An 18,018-nucleotide genomic window follows, 5' to 3' on the forward strand; every position below is an offset into this window, starting at 1 on the left:
GGATTTCAGACTCGCTGAGCTGGCCCCACAAGCACAGAGGCCACTTCCTGGTTACAAAGCTCTTGAGACAGCACTGTAGCTACAGATGTGGATGTAGATGGGCATCCCCTACTGGCCCCACTTCTCTGGTTGAACCCTGACTCAACCAGAGGTTGAGGCAGGAGGGAACAGAGGCCAGCGTTTCTGTGCACCTGTGGTCATGATGCACTGCACTAACGACTTCACGTACACAACCTCATTTAACCCCCAAGCAGTGCTGTGAAGTGTTTATCAGTGACAGTGCTTTAGGCTGCAAGTAACAGAAAACTCAACTCACAATGGCTTAAACCACAGGGACATTGATAATCCTGCATGAGAAGTCCAGGGGACAGCAGCTCAGTGATGTTTGCAAGGACCCAATTCTCCATCTTTCGACTCTTAGCCTGTCATCTTGGCCTATCGGCAAAGGCCCCTCATGGTCACAAGATAGTCGCCATGGCCCAGGCATCACTGCCACATCCAGAGACAGAAAAATAACTTCCTTCTTCAACTTCTCTGCTCCCAGAGACCCTCCTGGAAGACCTCCCTTCATCTCTCATTGGCCAGGATCACATCACATGCTTGTTCCTAAACCAATCCTTGGCAAAAGGAAGGAATAATCATGATCAGCTTAAACCAATCAGATCTCCTGTCTGGAAGCACTTGGCCACTCAGCGCCTGATGGAATAATTGAGATTGTGCCAACAAGACAGATGGGGTGTGATTGTTTGGGTTGCTGTATTTGGTTCCTATGCAACCATAACAAATTACCACAAATGCAGGCATTCAAAACAACATCCACTTATGATCTCACATTCCGCAGGCCAGAAGTCCAGGCAGGCTCGCCCGGGTTCTCTGCCTAGGCTCCCACGAGGCTGAAATTAAGGTGCTGTTGACCTTGGGCTGAGGGGAAGAATCTGTTTCCAAGCTCACCTGGGGGTTGAAAGAATTCAGATCCTTGTGGTTGTAGGACTGAGATCCCCATCCCTTGCTGACTGTCAGCAACGGTCGCTCTCTACATGCCATCTCCTGTGTCCCTGTTCATCCTCCAGCCAGCAACGACCCAAGTCCTTCTCACACTTCACATCTCCCTAACTTCCTCTTCTGCACCAGCCAAGAAATTTCTCTGCTTTTAAAGGGACACGTGTGATGAGGTGACACAGCTTAAGGTCAGCTGTCCCATATAACATAACACTATCCCAGGAGTGATACCTCACCACATTCACAGGCTGCAGGAATTAGGGTGTGGGATCTTGGGGGTCATTCCTAGAAATTCTGCTCCTGCACCAGCTGGGTCTGCCCTCCCTTGCTTTCTGCCCAAGCCTGGCCCTCCAAGCTGCCGATCGACTCTGTTAGCTCCTGGGTGTCCTGCCCACCAATTCCTTTCCTGCTTCAATGATGGTTTCTGTTGTTGCAACCATGAACCCCTGGCTTGGGTACAGCCTTGAACAACTCACTTCTCCTTTCTTTCCAATGAAGTGTCTGTCTTGCTGTGGCAGCACCATGGCTACCGTGGGGGTGGGCAGAATTTCTAGGAATGACCCCCGAGATCCCACACCCTAATTCCTGCAGCCTGTGAATGTGGTGAGGACAAGGTGTCTCCATGGGAGCAATATCTCCCCCAGAGACATTCTGGAAATTTGTGGGGAGGGACTGTTTGTTTCAGTGGCTAGGAGGACGGTGTTCCCAGCACTTGGGGGTGGATTCCAGGGATACAGGCCTCCAGGTAGGCCCTGTACAACCCACCAGGATTGCCTTGCACCCCACATGACTTCCAAATGCCCTGCTGTGTGTTCGTTCTGCGAAAAACTTGCTTTCACTGCAATTATCTGAGCCTAGGTCCTAAGTCTGCTTTCCATACAAACACAGTTTTTTTGCACAGGTTTAATATACAAAGAATTTTGCAAGAATGCAATGCTGTGTGAGTTGAGGGAAGGTTATACTTTGATTTGTTTGGAATTTTCCAAGGGTGCCTCATCATTGCATAACCATATCACAGAAGATAGCAACATTTGTGAAGCTTAACCAGCTGGTAAGGAGTTCCTGTGTCCACTGGCATTCATTACTCTGTGTCCCAGGGAGTCTGCATATCTGTCTATCTGTCTGTCCATCTGTCCCTCCATCCATCTATCTGAATATCTTTTCCTAGTCCTTATTTCAAAATGTCAACTATAGGGAAAGAGTGTCAACAACATTCCACTGAACATTACCTTGCCTCTCTCAAATTCAAACTTAGCCATTATAGTTTTAAGCATCTGAAATTTTCTTTATATCTGAGCATTTACTTATTGAAATGTATGTTATAAAATTCCTTTCTCTCGTCTTTAAATCACAAGGCATCACATTAATTTCTTCAAAGTATATGTAAAGACAGGGTCTATTAGCTCATTTAGGGATAGCACAGGAATGTTCCAAAATATCCGTTATAAAAAGAGGGTGTCAGTATGTTAGCGGTGGGGTCCTCTGCTGTGCGGGGGACAGAACGAGGGGCTGAGGGACAGGGCAAGAGCTTGGCTCCGACAGTGCCCACAGCTTATGATGTGCTGCTGTCCAAGCATTTGCCAAATTTCAGACACTCTCCTAGGAGCTGTGTCATCTTTTCCCATACCTGCAGAGCACCTGTATTGTTATCCTTTAGTTACTATTTTTCCTTAAATCATCTCACTCTTTTTACTTAATTTAAAAGGAAGTTTTATCACTGTCATAAACATGAAACTAGAATGGTTCATTAATTGTCTTTAGTACACATTATACTAAATACTTAACTGTTTAAAACACACACACCCACACACACACCTGTTCACCCGAGTGCCACCTAAAATCCCCTTGAATACTAAACGGAGGCAGGAGCTCCCCGTGTTTAAAAGTACCGTTATTTCATTTCATCTTCATGGGACCCCAGGGCCCATCAGTGTTTACTGGTGAATGAACAGAGGATTCAGATGGAGGCCGGGGGGCAGGGGCAGTTGTGGAGCGTCACACCGCAAAGCCACGGTCCTGCGGGGTGGAACCCAGATTAGGCAGCTCCTGAGAACCCCCCTCTTTGCATCGCAGAACCAAGGGAGGCTCTGTCCGTCGGAGGCCCGGAGCTGGGCGTGAGCGGCCAGGACTGGAAGGAGTAGAGGGGAACATCTGGCCCTTGTCAGATCGTGTTGGCCGCCGGGCTCCAGCAGGAAGAAGGCGTCAGAGGGAGCCTCACTCGGGACTCAGGGCGGCACGCAGCTGGAGGGAACGCCCTGCTGGCACGAGGACGCGGTCTGTCCGGGCGTGAGGGCACGAGGGGACAGTGGGCAGCCACGGGCCCGCCTCTCCCCCAGGAGGGCCTGGAGCTGAGAGGGAGGTGCTCCGCTATGCCTGTGGGGTGACAGGCATCTCTGCAGGCCCCAGAAGTTCCCCCAGCCCCGCCGTGCCCCCAGAGGAGAGTGGCCCGAGGTGGGCAGGGGGTGGACGTGGGGTCGCAGGCCAGCGAGGGCCTCTGCCGGCCTTTGCAGTCCTGGTTGTCTCAGGTCCTGGACTGACCTGGTGAATCTGTAACTCCCCTTAGCCAACCTCTCTTTTTAACAAAGAAAGAACAGCCTGAAAACAGGATCTAGCTAGAACTGGCTGTTTTGTTGTCTTTGTTTTTCTGGTTACCTTCTATTTATGGCAAGAGACACTGGCTTTTTACTCTTGGTGATAATGTTTCCTATGAAAGGAAATCTGTATTAGTCAACAATAGGGCCAGTGACCCAAAATGCCTGCAGTTTGGGAAGGTCCTCCTCCCCGTCTCACCTGGAGGGTCCACCCCTCTGTCAGCCCCCATCCATGGGACTCGGCAGTGATGGGGCTAGGACTCGCCCCCGGTCTGTGGCTCCAAAGCCAGTGCTCTCCTGACTGTCTTTCTGGAACAATCCAAGAGCAGAGGGACGGGAGGAGCTGGAATCCCCACCCCCCCCCCCCGGGCGCTGGGCTTGTCCTCGCCTGACCTGCCCTCCCGCTAGTCACCTGAACTGCCGCCAATGGTGTCATTCATCCGTTCCCGCGTTCATCGTTCAACAAACCTTGACGGGCCACTCTGTCCTGTGCCGGCTGCCCTCCAGGAAACGCCGTCTGATGGGGGAAACACAGCACAACAGCCGCTGGAGACCACGGGAGCTCGGGGCTTCCAGGTAGGGAGGCAAGTTCGGAAAGGAAGCGACATTTGTGTCGGGGACCCGGCAGGTGGGTGGTTGAAGGACCAGCGGGGTTTTCCAGGCACAGCTAGCTCGGGATGAGTGCACACTGCAGCTCGAGGGGTCTGTGTGGTCTCAGCAAGTTCCCCCAGCTCTGGACGTCAGTTTTCTCATCTGTGAAATGGCAGGAATGAGAGTAAGTTTTTCTTAGGGCTGCTGGGAGGAATAGATGAGTTTTTTCATTAAAACACTCAGAGCATACATACTGTCTATAAAATAAACAGGTAAACAACAGGGACCTACTGTAGAGCACAGGGAACTCTACTCAGTATCTTGTAGTAACCTATGCGGGAAAAGAATCTGAAAAAGAATATGTGTGTGTATGTAATATACATACACATACACACACGTATAACTGAGTCACTTTACGGTACACTTGAAACATAACGTACATTAACTATACTTCAATTTTTAAAAATTAAATCTGTATATATAAGGGGAAAAAAACACTCAGAGCAGCGTCTGGCACACAGTAAGGTGCTGGCCGTGGTCATCACATGCAAGGACCCAGAGGGCAACGCGCCGGAGGGTCAGTGGGTCTGGCTCTGCCATGCCCAGGGGGCATCAGCAGCCATGAGCTGGAGGGCTGGGCCGGGTCGGACCGTGCAGGACCCTCGAGGTTGTGTTAAGGACACTGGCGTTCTTTCTCTTGGCCACAGGGAGCCACTGAAGCATTTTGCAGGGAAGATGGAGGGGGTCAGAGCTGACCTCTGCTCCCTTTGGCAGCCACAGTAGAGTGGGCAGAAGTGGAGGCGGGCAGGGGGACTTCTCGCCACCTGTGGGACCCTCTGGAACAAAATATATCCTTTCCTCCTCCAGATCTCAGCTTCATCCCTTGCGGAAACTCCCTTGGGGAGCGGCTGGAACATGGGGGGATCTGGACTTCTCTGGTCGGCCATGGGAAGACACAGAAGGCTTTGAAGCAGGGTCAGAGCTGTTTTCCAGAAACTGGCCATGACAGCAAGTGCTGATGGCCTGGGGGTGGGTGGAAAGAGACACATACTTATCAGGTTACAGGGCCCTCTCTGTGACTTTGGGGCTGGAGCATTCAAAGAAGCTGGAGCTGCAAGTCAGGGGGGCCACAGCACTACGCCCACCCAGGGGGGGCCACAGGTGACCTCCACCTGCCCCCAGGTCACTCCATCTCCTCCCCAGAGCCAACCCCAGGGATCTCGTTCTTACGGGAAACCCTCATTAAACCACTGGGCCCTGTGGTCCGGTCCCAGGGCCAAAAGCTGTCAGATTTCTAAGGCCGGACTATTCCAACAAAGCCTTTCCCAAACTACTGCAGTGAGGGTTTGCAGTCAGTCAATCAAGAAATATTACACAGACGTGTCCTCTTAGCCGGAACCACTCTCAAGTGGCCTTTTGCAGGTCAAAAGCAGGAAAAGTCAGCAATTCCATCTGGGTCAGCCTAACACATGCTTCCACCACCTGTAGTATGAAGCTCGGTGGGGCCTTCCAGGGCCTGTGAAGCAGGGAGTGGGCCGTGGGGAGGTCGGGCTGGGCAGGGCGTAGACCCGGGTCCGGATCACCGTCCTGCCCCCAACACCTCTGTGACATAATCTTTTCGTACTCTGAGAAGCAGCAACCTCAGAGCCCAGGGAGGAGAGTTGCCCAGAAGAGCACACCAAGGCCCAGCCCAGAGCAGGGTGCCAGGTCAGGGCCAGCTCACCCGCTCTCTGGTCTGCTCTGCGAGCCCTCTACCCTGGCCCTGCTGCCCCCGTCTGTCCCCAAACACCCGCCACCTCTCTTCTTCCGCCCAGGCCTCTTTCATTCTGCTCAACCCCAGGTCCTGCCTCCTTCAGGCCGCCCGCCCCGCTCTGCACCCCCAGCGCCCTCCTCGTCTGGGGGAGGTCCAGCCCTGCGTCCGGCGGGCACGGCCCTGAAGAATGAGGGCTGTCTCTGCTCTCCCTGCCTGATGGCCCCGTGTCTCCACCCAGAGGACCCCTGAGGGCAGGGACTGCACCCCTCTCCCCGCCCACCCCCGCCTGCACGGACCCAGGCATTGTAGGTGCCACAGAATAGCACCTATACTGCCGCCCTCTGCCCAGCACCGTTGCCGCGGCCCCCCCGGACCAGGCCCTGCGTATGACCTCCAGGTGGCCAAGCCCAACGGACACTGTTTGGGTGGCCAAGTGGGTGACGGCGCTTCACACGGGGATGGGGGGCAGCAGGAGGGGCAAAGGGAGGAAGGCAAGGAGGCGCCGGAGATCCTGTGGGGCCTCCAGGCGGAGACGCCAAGGCAGCGGCCGCGCTGGGGAGCTCACTGGGAAACCAGATCTGAGAAGCCAGAGCTAGAGGCAGACTTGGAAGCCACTGGTGCTTGAAGCCACAGCACTGGCTGAGACCTTACAGAGGGAGGGCACGCGAAGAAGAGAAGAGGTCCTCGGGTGGGGCCCGAGGGCCGCTGGGGTTAGGGGTCAGGATGAAGAGGAGGAACGAGCAGAGTAGACAAGAAAGGGTGCAGGGGAGGTTGAGCGTCTCCCGGAAGCCGAGGGAAGGAGGCGCCCAGTGAGGGAGCGATGTGGGGTCCGCCCTGCCTCTGCAGGCCCGGCAGTGTGGCGCTGCCGGGTGACAAGATGTGAACAGAGCAGGCAGAGAAGCGGGTGGAGGGGCCGTATGGCGGGAGGGTGGTTTCGTTTGTTTCAAGGTGGAGATATCACAGCTCATCCGTGTGGCGCGCGAACGATCCTGCGCGCGAACGATCCTGCAGATGGACCCAGCGGAGAGAGGGGCGGCGATACAGGCCGTCAGAGACCAGTTGTTGGACGAGAGTAACACCCCACTCTGTTTCTCTGCAGCCCCGTTGCACTTGGAGAATTCCAAAGTGTGCCCTCATCCGTCCCACTCTCCGAACTCTGTCCTCGCCGGCTTCCTCTTCCCCACTTCGTTGCATGTGACCTGTGGTCACCTAACGAGGACAGCAGCTGGGCTGGGCCATTCCAAGCTTGCCTTGCAAGCTTCCCCTGCACCTGGCGGGGCCCCTGAGATGCGGGCCTGGAGCCAGGGGCCGGAGTGTAAACCCAGCTCCTGCATTTCCGAGCTGTGCGGCTTGAGCCAGTTACTCTGGCAAAATGGGGGGGAACGATGGTACCTACCGCGTGGGGTTGTTGTGAGGAAATGTTCAAAGCCCTAGAACAGTGCCTGGCGCCTAGCGAGCATGCTGAAAGATCTACTGTTGTGTTGACGCAGGAAGTCGCTCTTGGACCCGGCTTCTGAGACTCCAGTGGCTGAGGGGATGCAGGGAGGGGAGGCCCAGCCTCTGCTAGGAAACTTTGAATAAGGGCTGTCCCCCCATCTCATTTTGCCTGTTGAAGCCCTTAAATAACTTAGGGAAAAAATTAATTCCTCACAGTGGGAAGACTTAGACATCGCCCAGTCTGACTCTATTCAAAATTCCACCCATTAAAGTCCCTTATCTGCTTACATACCTCCTCTGCCAGGAAGCTCACCACCTCCCAACACAGCCCATTCCATTCTTGGTCAGCAGTCCTTGTGAGAAAGTTTTTCCTCAAAGGGAGCTAAAACTGCCTTCTTTTGACTCTCTCTCATCTTTGCTCCCCCTCCGCTTCATCCTGGTCAAGTACTGCCCTCTGGGGCCACATAAAGGCTACTCGCCTCCTCCCCTGAGTCTTGGAGACAATGACCCTATACCCCTGTGTCTTCTCTTGTTTTGGCTGTGGTCTGAGCCTCTGGAATTGAGAGGGACTGTCACCTGCCCAGGTAGACCTCAAATGATATGACCTAAGCTCTAATCACACGGTTTCTCTTTGAACCAAGAATCCCCATCCAGGGGGGTCTCACACTGATTACTGCCAAGCACCTTCCCATTCTCGGCTTGCACTGGGGGAGCCTGAATGCAGGACTTTATCAGTCAGAGTTACTGGCTCATAAAACACAAAAGGTTAGGCTTAGCTCTAGCTTCAGGCAGAGCCTGATCCAGCAACTCTAATAATGTTACCAAGGATCCGTTCCTATTGCCGTCATTGTTAGGCTCTATCCGTAGCCCCCAGCGTCTCTAGGTGGCCCCCTAAGAGTCACAGGTGACTGTCACATCTCCCCACGGCACCCCTGCTCGGTTGGGAAGAGGCTGCCTCTGTTTCGGGGAAATTCCCCGAGCCTACAGCTCCTTGCATCTCATTGACTACCTGTGCAGCCCTTAGCCTATCATGGTGGCTGGGGGTGGGATTATGCTGATTTGTGTGCTACGCCCTCCTCTGAGCAGGTGAGCAGCCTGTGGCTGGGGGCGGGGACAATCGGGGCGCTGTCACCCCTGGGGAGGGGGTGCTGAATGGCCGCAAGCGGCGGATGGCTCACCCTGGGCCTCATGTACAACCTTGCAGACCCCCACTTGTTTGGCTCAGCAGATGGTCCTCTGGGTGGTGAGTTCACCTGACCAACCCTGGGCGCCCACACCTGCTCAGGCTCTCTGTAGTGCCTTCTCCCCGTGTCCCAGTTACTCCGGGACAGCTGCCGTGGTCCCCCTGGCCGGCACGCGGCCAGAGGAGCTCCTGGCCAAGCCAGTGGCTTCCGGGTCCCTGCCCTCTCGCAGAGGCCCGACCGCAAGAACCCAGTCACAGCTGGGAGGACCTCAGGCATCGGCTCCAGTGACCCACCTGCAAAATGGAGCCCAAGTCCCACTGCCAGTTCCTACTGGCAGCGCTGGGGTTGGAATCAAGGACCCCTGCCCGGCCCTCCTGGATGCAGGTGCTCCTCAGAAGATTTTGCCTTTAGTCTCATGGGCTAAAATTCAGTTACAAGCCTACGTCTTAGCTGCAAGGGAGGCTGGGTGAATATCCACCATGGAAGGCTGACTCGGCCATACTGGCCACTGGGTGGGGAGCCAATGGGGTCAGCCACAGAGACCACACAGGGGCTTCTGCAGGCATGTCACAGACAGCTTAGCTGTGCAGAGCAAGGAGTGGAGAAGGGCGGGCCCATACCCCACGCTCTCCCGCAGGAAACTGGCCGAGGCCCTCCCTCTCAACACCTGTGTCTTCCCACACCCACAGGTCGGAGGACACCCACCCCCCAACCTCACCACGAGCCAGCCCGGAGCCGGAAGCCAAGAGTAGTGAACCTGAGGATGGTGGGACCAGAGGCCCAGACCTCCCTCCAGAGGGAGCCTGCGGGTCCGACAGCAGCTCGGGGAGCCGACCCCTGGACGAAGGTTTGTCCCACACACCCAGGCTTGCTGCCAGCTCACGACTGACCAGGCTGTGCCCCAGCCCTGCTCCCAGGGTCCTGTCTGAGCTGATGCTGCAACCTGGCCTCCAGACAGAACCCCATCCCCTACCTGCTGAGGCTGGGAGTCCCCAGCCCCCAGCCCCCACTACACCCGGGCCTGAGAGCAGACACCCAGTGGGGGAGGGTGGGATCCAGGGAGGCAGGTTCTGGCTCAGCATGGGAGAATATGTCTCTTGTCAATCCCGTGTAGGGGTGGGTCGGGCCAGGGAGCTGGGGTGGAGTAAGCTCCCCATCATAAGAGGTGTGTAAGTAGGGCTGGACGGTCACCCCTCAAGAAGAGCGCAGAGAGGCCCATCATCTTAAGAACCTGGGTCTGGTGGCTGTGGAGCATCAGGAGGAAAGGAGAGAAAAGCTGTCTGAGCCAGTGCCCCAGGGCTCTCAGGGCTCTTCCAGCCCAGCTACAGGCAGGAGTGGATGGGCTGCTGGGTGCCATCCCTCCCACCCGACTTCAGAGCCCCTACTGCCCCTGCCTCGGGCACCGGGACGACTGTGACGATAATGACACCACACAAACACACACACACACACATCATCAGGAAATTCCCACAACGAAAAACAAATCGCCAATATTGGAAACACACATAATCAAAAAGTCATGGACCAGTCACCTCAACCCTGTTCTCTTGGGTCTGGGACACTTTTTATTGAGACAAAACAGAACGGCCCTGCGCCCAACCAGCTGGGTGTCCAAAATCAGGACACCTGAGCCAGTGGTTCCCAAACCTGCCAGCCACCCAGGATCACCCAGGAGCCTCATGAAATGCAGGTGCCCAAGGACTTCCCTGGTGGAGCAGTGGTTAAGAATCTGCCTGCCAATGCAGGGGACACGGGTTCGAGCCCTGGTCTGGGAGGATCCCACATGCCGCGGAGCAACTGGGCCCGTGAGCCACAATTGCTGAGCCTGCGCGTCTGGAGCCTGTGCTCCGCAACAAGAGAGGCCGCAATAGTGAGGGGCCCGTGCACCGCGATGAAGAGTGGCCCCCGCTTGCCGCAACTAGAGAAAGCCCTCGCACAGAAACGAAGACCCAACACAACCAAAAATAAATAAATAAATTTTTTTTAAAAATTAAAAAAAAAAAAAGAATCTGCCTGCCAATGCAGGGGACACGGGTTCGAGCCCTGGTCCGGGAAGATCCGACATGCCACGGAGCAACTAATCCCGTGCGCCACAACTACTGAGCCCGCGTGCTGCAACTACTGAAGCCCGTGTGCCTAGAGCCTGTGCTCTGCAACAAGAGAAGCCACCGCAATGAGAAGCCCACACACTGCAGTGAAGAGTAGCCCCCGGTCACCGCAACTAGAGAAAGCCCATGCGCAGCAACAAAGACCCAACGCAGCCGAAAATAAATAAATTAATTAATTAAAAAAAAAAAAAGAAAGAAATACAGGTGCCGAGGCCCACCCCCAAGCTGCTGCGTGTGATCCCCTGGGGGCGGGGAGGTGGAGGGTTCCACGGCCGTGCCAGTCAGGACATTGTCCGGGAGTGTGAGGCCATTCGGCCTGAACCGGCTCTAGTTAAAGGGAACTTGCTGCCTCACATAATTCACTTAAAAGCCCCAGAGTGTCAGCAGACCCCATCCCTGCCGGCCTCACCTGCCGTCCTGTGCATGGGCTCCCCTCACACTGGCAAGGCGGCCCCCAGCAGCCCAGACCCACGCCCTCCAGACCCCAGGCTGGACGAACAGCGGTGTCACCCTTCCCTGGAAGTTTGAGTCAAGTTCTGGCCCGGCTCTCCCTGGCTATGCTGGAGCCCTGGCCCTGCCTGCACCAGTCATGTGGCTGGGTGGCCTGCGCTCTGACCGGCCAGGCTGGACTCACACGTCCCCCGAGCCAGGGCGGAGTGGAGGTGCCCCCGGAGACGGGGCCTGACGCCGGGCAGCCGGACCCCAGGCGGGCACGACACAGCCCGGGGTTTCTGACGCTCATTCCGGCTGGAGTGCGCCAGGAGGCATGGCCACGTCGGGGATCACCTGGAGTCACACGTGTGGCACCCCTGCCTGCACATCCCTGGGTGTTGGAAGCACGCGGTCCCTGAGAGCTGAAGATCGGCTCACTGGGTGCCCGAGCCCTGCAGAGCCCCGGCCCAGCCCGAGAGAGGGTCTTGGCCCCCTTGGCTGGGATCACCGTGTCCTCAGTGGGAAATAACACGCCCGCTGAGGGCACAGATGGGCCCTGGCTTCTCAGCAGAGAAGAGAGGAGGGCTCCTCGCTCCCAGTGTCCCCGTGTGAAACCCAGGGAGGGGGTCCCGGGCCAGGCACACGGGAGGGGGCCGCAAGGGGGTGGGAGAGCCGCTGTCTGGCGGAGGGGGTTGGGGACCGGGAGGGGAGATGGCACCAGGGCCTCTCTCCCCTCCCCCCGCCCCCCCCAGGAGAGCTGCCTGCTTCCACTCCCTCTGTCCCTCACCTGCAGCCCGTGCTTCTCCAGCAGCGGACGAGCAGCTGTTCCGCTCGGTCGAGGGCCAGGCCGCCTCTGACGAGGAGGACGACAGTGGGAAGTGGCAGGAGGCGCGGCGGCCACCGGCTGAGGTCAAGGCCCTGCTGGCCGGCCTCTCCAGCTGCGGCAGCGGGTGCGTATGCTGGTGAGGACGGCCAGGACCGGGCGCCGGGGGGCCGGGCTCTCCCCGTCGTCCTGGAAGCGCAGGGCGGCCCCTCCACGCAGTGACAGACCCTGATTCACGGCCAGGCTGGGTCACCTCCCTGCCCTCTGACGCTCTGTCCCCTCATCTGTTGGGGGAGGGGAGAAGACGGCCCCCGGCATGGGTGAGGGTGAAATGAGACGAGCCAAGGCACAGTTCCTGGTGGTTTAATTCCCACTGATTCTCACTGCCTCGGCCGCGGTCCCAGGACCTGCCCCGAAGCTCCAGTGGGACCCTCAACACATCGGTCCCTTTCCTAACCCACTGCTCCTGACACCTGGGGCGCCCCGGCCAAGTCGCCCAACTTCTGAGCCTCAGTCTTCCTGTCTCTCAGATGGGACAGTAACACCTGTCGGGCAGAGGTTTTGTGAGGATTCTCCATCGAGGATGTAAAATGCCCCACGGGTGCCCGATCCCAGCAGGTACTCCACTGGGGGGCGGCCTTGACTTTTTAAATTATATTGTAAAGTTCGGTTGATTTTCCACGGTCATTGTTATCACCAACCCTTTAAGTCAACAAACATATACTCAGCACCTACTCTGTGCCAAACAAATTTGGGGGCACCGGGAAAACAGCACTAACCAAGACAGGCCGTCTGCCCTGGAGCCTCTGTTCCAGTGAGTGGTGACAGGTGTGAGGGAGAGGCGGGGCAGGGGCAGGACATGCTGCGAGGGCCTCGGAGAAGGTGCCGTTTGAGCAGAGCCCCGAAGGAAATGAGGGAAAAGCATTCCAGGCAGAGGGAACAGCAAGTGCAAAGGCCCAGAGGCATGTAGGCGGGGCCATAAGGAGCCTGCGGTGGCTGGAGTAGAATGAGTGAAGGTGGGTGGGTGGGAGGGAGGTCGGGAGGTCACGGGGCAGAGTGGGCGAGGCCTCTGGCGTTTGCTCTGATGAGATGAGGAGCCGCGGGGGTGGGTGAGCAGGGGGTGCCATAGCCCCGCTTAGCTTTCAGGGGAGAGAGCCTTGGTAATAACACCCCCCCCCCTCCCAGGCTGGAGCAGACTTTGGAAAGCAGCTCCCTCAGTGCTGGCACTCTCCTTCGCTGCAGGTGTGATGACCAGACGGCCAAGAAGCTCATGACCTACTTCACCCGCTTTGGCAGTGCCGACCATGCCCGTGCCCTGGGGGAGCTGGAGCAGCTGGGGACCCGGGGCTGCAGTGGGAAGACCCTGGGGACATCAGGGGAGGAGGTCAGCTGAGTCCCACAGGCTGACAGCTGGACCAATGCTAGAGTCTCTCACAGGCAGAAGAACTGAGGGATCTCAGCCAAGGGCTATGCCCCATTCACAGATGCGTAAACCAAGACTCAGAGAGAAGATGATTTAGATCTAATGAAGAACATTTTGGTTGCAAGTTAAAGGATACATCTCAGATTAGCTCGAGTGAAAAACAGGAATTTATTAGAATACGGAGCTGGGAGAACAGTTTCAAAAGAACAGCTAAGATGAGCTTCAGGCACTTCAGCTGCCTAAGATGGATCCAGGGACTCAGATTGCCTCCACCTATCCGCTCTGTATTTTTCTGGGTGCTGACCTCACTTTCCCCTACTTCAGAGGGGCTTGCTCCATGTGGCGGGGAAAGGGAAGGTAGGACCACAGGCAGCTCTAGGCTCCCATCAGCCCACTGAAGAAACCCCAGGGGAACAATAATAGCCCAGTACATTAAATCCCAGGGAAGAACTCCAATGGTCCAGGCTCAGTCATGTGCCCATGCCAGGGCCAATCCCTGTGGTAGGCAGGCAGGGTCCCATGACTGGCAGCTCCATCAAAGTCAGATGAAATGGAAGAGGGACACTTCCCTCAAGGAAAGTTAGTGAGTTTGTTGTGGAGGAGGAGGGTGGCGCTGGGCAACACCAAGAGAGGTGTCTGTCTCCATCTCAACAAGAACACTTAGCATTTTTTTTCTCATCTGTCTACACCATGGCAACTTCCCTGTTCCATAGTAATCAAACATAGAATGCTATGGAAAGTTATTATTTCACTAAGCCCTCTAGCACAACGCACGTTTGCAAACTGATTTTGATAAAAGAGTTTTATATTTATATACCTGAAATTCTAAATCCATACTGTTCTGTTTTCTTTTGTTTTTTTAAACATATCTGTGATCTGATACAGTTCCAAAGGGCATAGCGACCACTGCTTTCTAATTAAATCTCAAACAGGCGGCTGGGGAGCTCAGTTCCTGAGAGCCACAGACCATGTTGCCAGGCCTCCAATCTCCTGCCTGAAGCTGAGCGTCCAATGGCACCATGCCTTCGGCTGCTTCTCTTTCCCTCCATCGGTGCTAAGAGAGGGGGCTGCCTCACTCCTGCCATCCCTGCTTTAGAAGGCAGGTGGCCATGCAACATTTTGCGACCTCCCACCATCCACCCTCTGGTATTTGGATGGGATCGACAGCGTCAGTGCCCCCTGGCCAGGGGTGGGCCAGTGACTGTGGCTGGGCCGGTCGGGCCCCTCTCCTGGGGCTCTCTGTCCCGAGGCAGGGGTGGGGGAGGAGTGGCTGGAGAGTGTTTTCAGCTGCAGCACCCGGACAAGAGGCTCGAGATGTTTCTCTGCCTCGTCCTGAGGTTCTCCAGCTTCCAGTCTGTTCTGGGAACAAGGCACTAGCCTGCCAGTGAATTCCCCTTCTGTTCAAACTAGCCAGATCGGTTTTTGTTGCTTGCAGCCAAAAAAGTTCAAAAAGAAAAAGCAGATGGATAGAGAAGAGAAGGGAGGATGGAGTCCTTCCACCAGAAAAGGAAGGATGTGTATTCTTACATCAGCCTGACTCACTGTGTGGCCTTAGGCCCGGCATCCAGCTTCTCTGGGCCTCGGTGCCATCCCTGGGGAGACGGTGGGGCTTCTATCTGCCTGGCCACCTGGCAGGCTTGGGGGGGCCAAATGAGATGACCTCTGTGAAAGGGTCAAGGCAGGCCATGGGCCCCGCCTTGGGATGGCGCTGTGAGTATGGGGCAGAGGGCAGCAGGGCGGGCGCTGAGCCCGTTGGTCCCCACAGGCGGAGCTGCAGCAGAAGGTCGAAGAGAACGAGCACCTGAGGCTGGAGCTGCAGATGGTGGAGACAGAGCGGGTGCGGCTGTCCCTGCTGGAGGAGAAGCTGGAGGATGTGCTGCAGCTCCTGCGGAGGCTCCGGGACCTGGTAGGCTCACGGGAGCTGGCACAGCCAGGGCGGGGGAGGAGCTCGGGGTGCGGGGCTGGGGAGCCCGGCCTGTGTCGGGGACTGCCTCTGAGCTCTCCCCACGTGGGCAGGTGTCACCTCTACTTCCAGATGCAGAAAGAGCTCAGGGAAGCTAATCCAAAAAAAGGGGAGGCTCTCTAATTCATTTTATGAAGTTAATATAACTTTGATCTCAAACCCAGAGAACAATAAATATAATAAGAAAGGGAAATGATAAGCTACTGTCGTATTTAAATATGGATGCAAAAATATTAAATAGCATATTAGTAAACCAAATCTGGCAGTGTTTAAAGAAATGCAATATGACTAAGTTGGATTTATCCCAGGAATTCAAAGATGATTCAAGATCAAACATCTATTAACACAGTACACCACACTGCAGATTAAAAGGAGAAAAACCACGTGTTCATCTCAATAGGTGAACAGTCAGTAACAGCTCCTCTTATTATAAAACCTCTTGGCAAGTTAAGAACAGGAGGGATCGTCCTTAATCAGATTAGGAGTCTCAGCCAACTGCCTCTCACAAACCTCACACTTCTTAGTGAAATGTTAGAAGGAATCCTTCTAAAAATCAGAATCAAGACAAGCATGCCTGTCATCACTGCTTGTGCCACATAGAGGTTCTAGCCAATGCAATAAGACAAGAAAAAGAAAGGATGTGGGCTTCCCTGGGGGCGCAGGGGTTAAGAATCCGCCTGCCAATGCAGGGGCCACGGGTTCGAGGCCTGGTCCGGGAAGATCCCACATGCCGCGGAGCAACTAAGCCCGTGCGCCACAATTACTGAGCCTGCACTCTAGAGCCTGCAAGCCACAACTACTAAGCCCACATGCCACAATTACTGAAGCCCACGCACTAGAGCCCGCACACCGCAACGAAGACCAGCCCCCACTCACCACAACTAGAGAAAGCCCGCACAAAGCAACGAAGACCCGACGCAGCCAAAAATAAATAAATAAATAAATAAATAAAAAGAGAAAGAAAGGATGTAAGGACCGGAAAGGAAGAAACAAAGTGATTAGTAACTATGTATCACATTTATCCACATAGAATACCGAAAAGAATCTAAAGGCAAATTATTGTGATTCTTTGGCAAGGTGCCCAATTTTTAAAACAATCATAACACAGAAATCAATATTTCTAAATAGCATCAGCAAACCATTTAAAAATTTTTCTTAAGAGACACTAACTTAGCCAGGATTGCACAGCCACTATGAGATGGAAGTAGGATGTGAACACAGGTCTTCAGGGTTTGAAGTGGGCTCTGCCCGCGCTTCAGGCTGCCCAGGATGTAGGGCTACCGAGGCCCAGCCTGATGTGACACAGCCTGGGAGAGTGGCAAGTGGCAGCCCCACACCTGTGGGCTGTGAGGATAGTGGTTCCCAGCACAGCTCTGGGCCATGGAAACTGAGGGTAAATGGTGGTCCTTCCATCTCCCAGCTGGGTGGCTTTGGGCAGATTTCTCATTTTCTCAGCATTGCTTTTTTTTTTTTAATTTTTAAAATATTTATTTATTTATTTTTGGCTGCGTTGGGTCTTCGTTTCTACGTGTGGGCTTTCTCTAGTTGCGGCAAGCGGGGGCTACTCTTTGTTGTGGTGCACGGGCTTCTCACTGTGGTGGCTTCTCTAGTTGTGGAGCACGGGCTCTAGGCACGCGGGCTCAGTAGTTGTGGCTCGTGGGCTCTAGAGCACAGGCTCAGTAGTTGTGGCACACGGGCTTAGTTGCTCCGCGGCATGTGGGATCTTCCCGGACCAGAGCTCGAACCCATGTCCCCTGCATTGGCAGGCGGATTCTTAACCACTGTGCCACCAGGGAAGTCCCCAGAATTGCTTTTTTCACTGCTTAAAATGAGAATAAAATAAGCTCTTTCAAGGATTAAAGGAGCTGATGCATCATCTCTGTTCACAGTCATTTCCCAAGTGCCTACTTGGGCACAAGGACAGTAATCTGTAAGCACGTGATCTTTGAAGAAATGGGTCCTGCATGCTGCTCTATCACCCACCTAGAGTCTGGGCAGTGTGGCCACCCTAGGGGTGGGGGCCAGGGAGGGACCATGGGCAGGGGTACTCTATCTGCCACAGGGAGGCACGCAGAAGCTCTCAAGGGCCACCAAGTGCCACCCGCCCTCCATTTCTTTTTAAGAACATATCGAAAAGAGCCCTGGGGAAGATTTTGCTGAGCACACTGGACGCTTGCAGGGACCCTGCACGTGGTAGGTGAGCCCCCTGACCCCATCTTCCAGAGCCTGGCCGCAGCCGGAGGGCATCCTGACCTAGCACCTCTGTCCTAAGTGTCTGGGCTGCAAAATGCCACCTCATTCCTGCCCTGCCCACCTGCAAAGGGTACGTTCAGGAACAGGCTTCGGGAAGCTGAAGGCGCTATTTGACAAGAGCAGGGAGCAGACACCCCAGGGAAAAGGCCAAACAGAAGCCAGTGTGGCCAGAACCCGAGGGAACCAGGCAGTTCCCTGTGGGCAGTTTAGACTCGCCCACAGTCCTGGGCTTACTGCGGAGGAAGGGTTGTTGTCATACCCATTCCACAGGTGGGAAGATGGAGGCACAGAGAGGCCAAGGGCCAGCTGTGCCAAGACCTCAGGTCTCTCCCTTAAGCACTAGGCCACGTGGCCTCGTTGTTTACACAAAGTTCAGGGCAGCAGAATCTCATCAGTGCCAGCTTGTGCCCGATGAAATCAGGAGGAGCAAGGCCGGCTCCTGCCTGACAGGGCCTCACAGG

The 18,018-nt window shown here is 55.4% G+C and overlaps 1 protein-coding gene across 8 annotated transcripts in view; it reads left to right on the forward strand.

Annotated features, from left to right (window-relative positions):
• Positions 1–18,018, forward strand: part of EFCC1 (EF-hand and coiled-coil domain containing 1) — a 33,169-nt gene that overhangs the window by 13,866 nt on the left and 1,285 nt on the right. Inside the window, exons 3-9 of one of the 8 annotated variants that reach the window (XM_059937740.1) lie at positions 3,073–3,273; positions 4,098–4,166; positions 9,245–9,402; positions 11,889–12,045; positions 13,161–13,302; positions 15,107–15,247; positions 17,428–17,497. In XM_059937740.1, the coding sequence (XP_059793723.1) occupies positions 3,073–3,273; positions 4,098–4,166; positions 9,245–9,402; positions 11,889–12,045; positions 13,161–13,302; positions 15,107–15,247; positions 17,428–17,497 (938 nt within the window). Of the gene's footprint in view, positions 1–3,072; positions 3,274–4,097; positions 4,167–9,244; positions 9,403–11,888; positions 12,046–13,160; positions 13,303–15,106; positions 15,248–17,427; positions 17,502–18,018 lie in introns of those variants that run through there. The other 7 variants (XM_059937741.1, XM_059937742.1, XM_059937744.1 and 4 more) reach the window with 7 other exon arrangements.

This window comes from Balaenoptera ricei, chromosome 11 (assembly GCF_028023285.1).
Source record: "Balaenoptera ricei isolate mBalRic1 chromosome 11, mBalRic1.hap2, whole genome shotgun sequence".
Classification (NCBI taxonomy): Eukaryota; Metazoa; Chordata; class Mammalia; order Artiodactyla; family Balaenopteridae; genus Balaenoptera; species Balaenoptera ricei.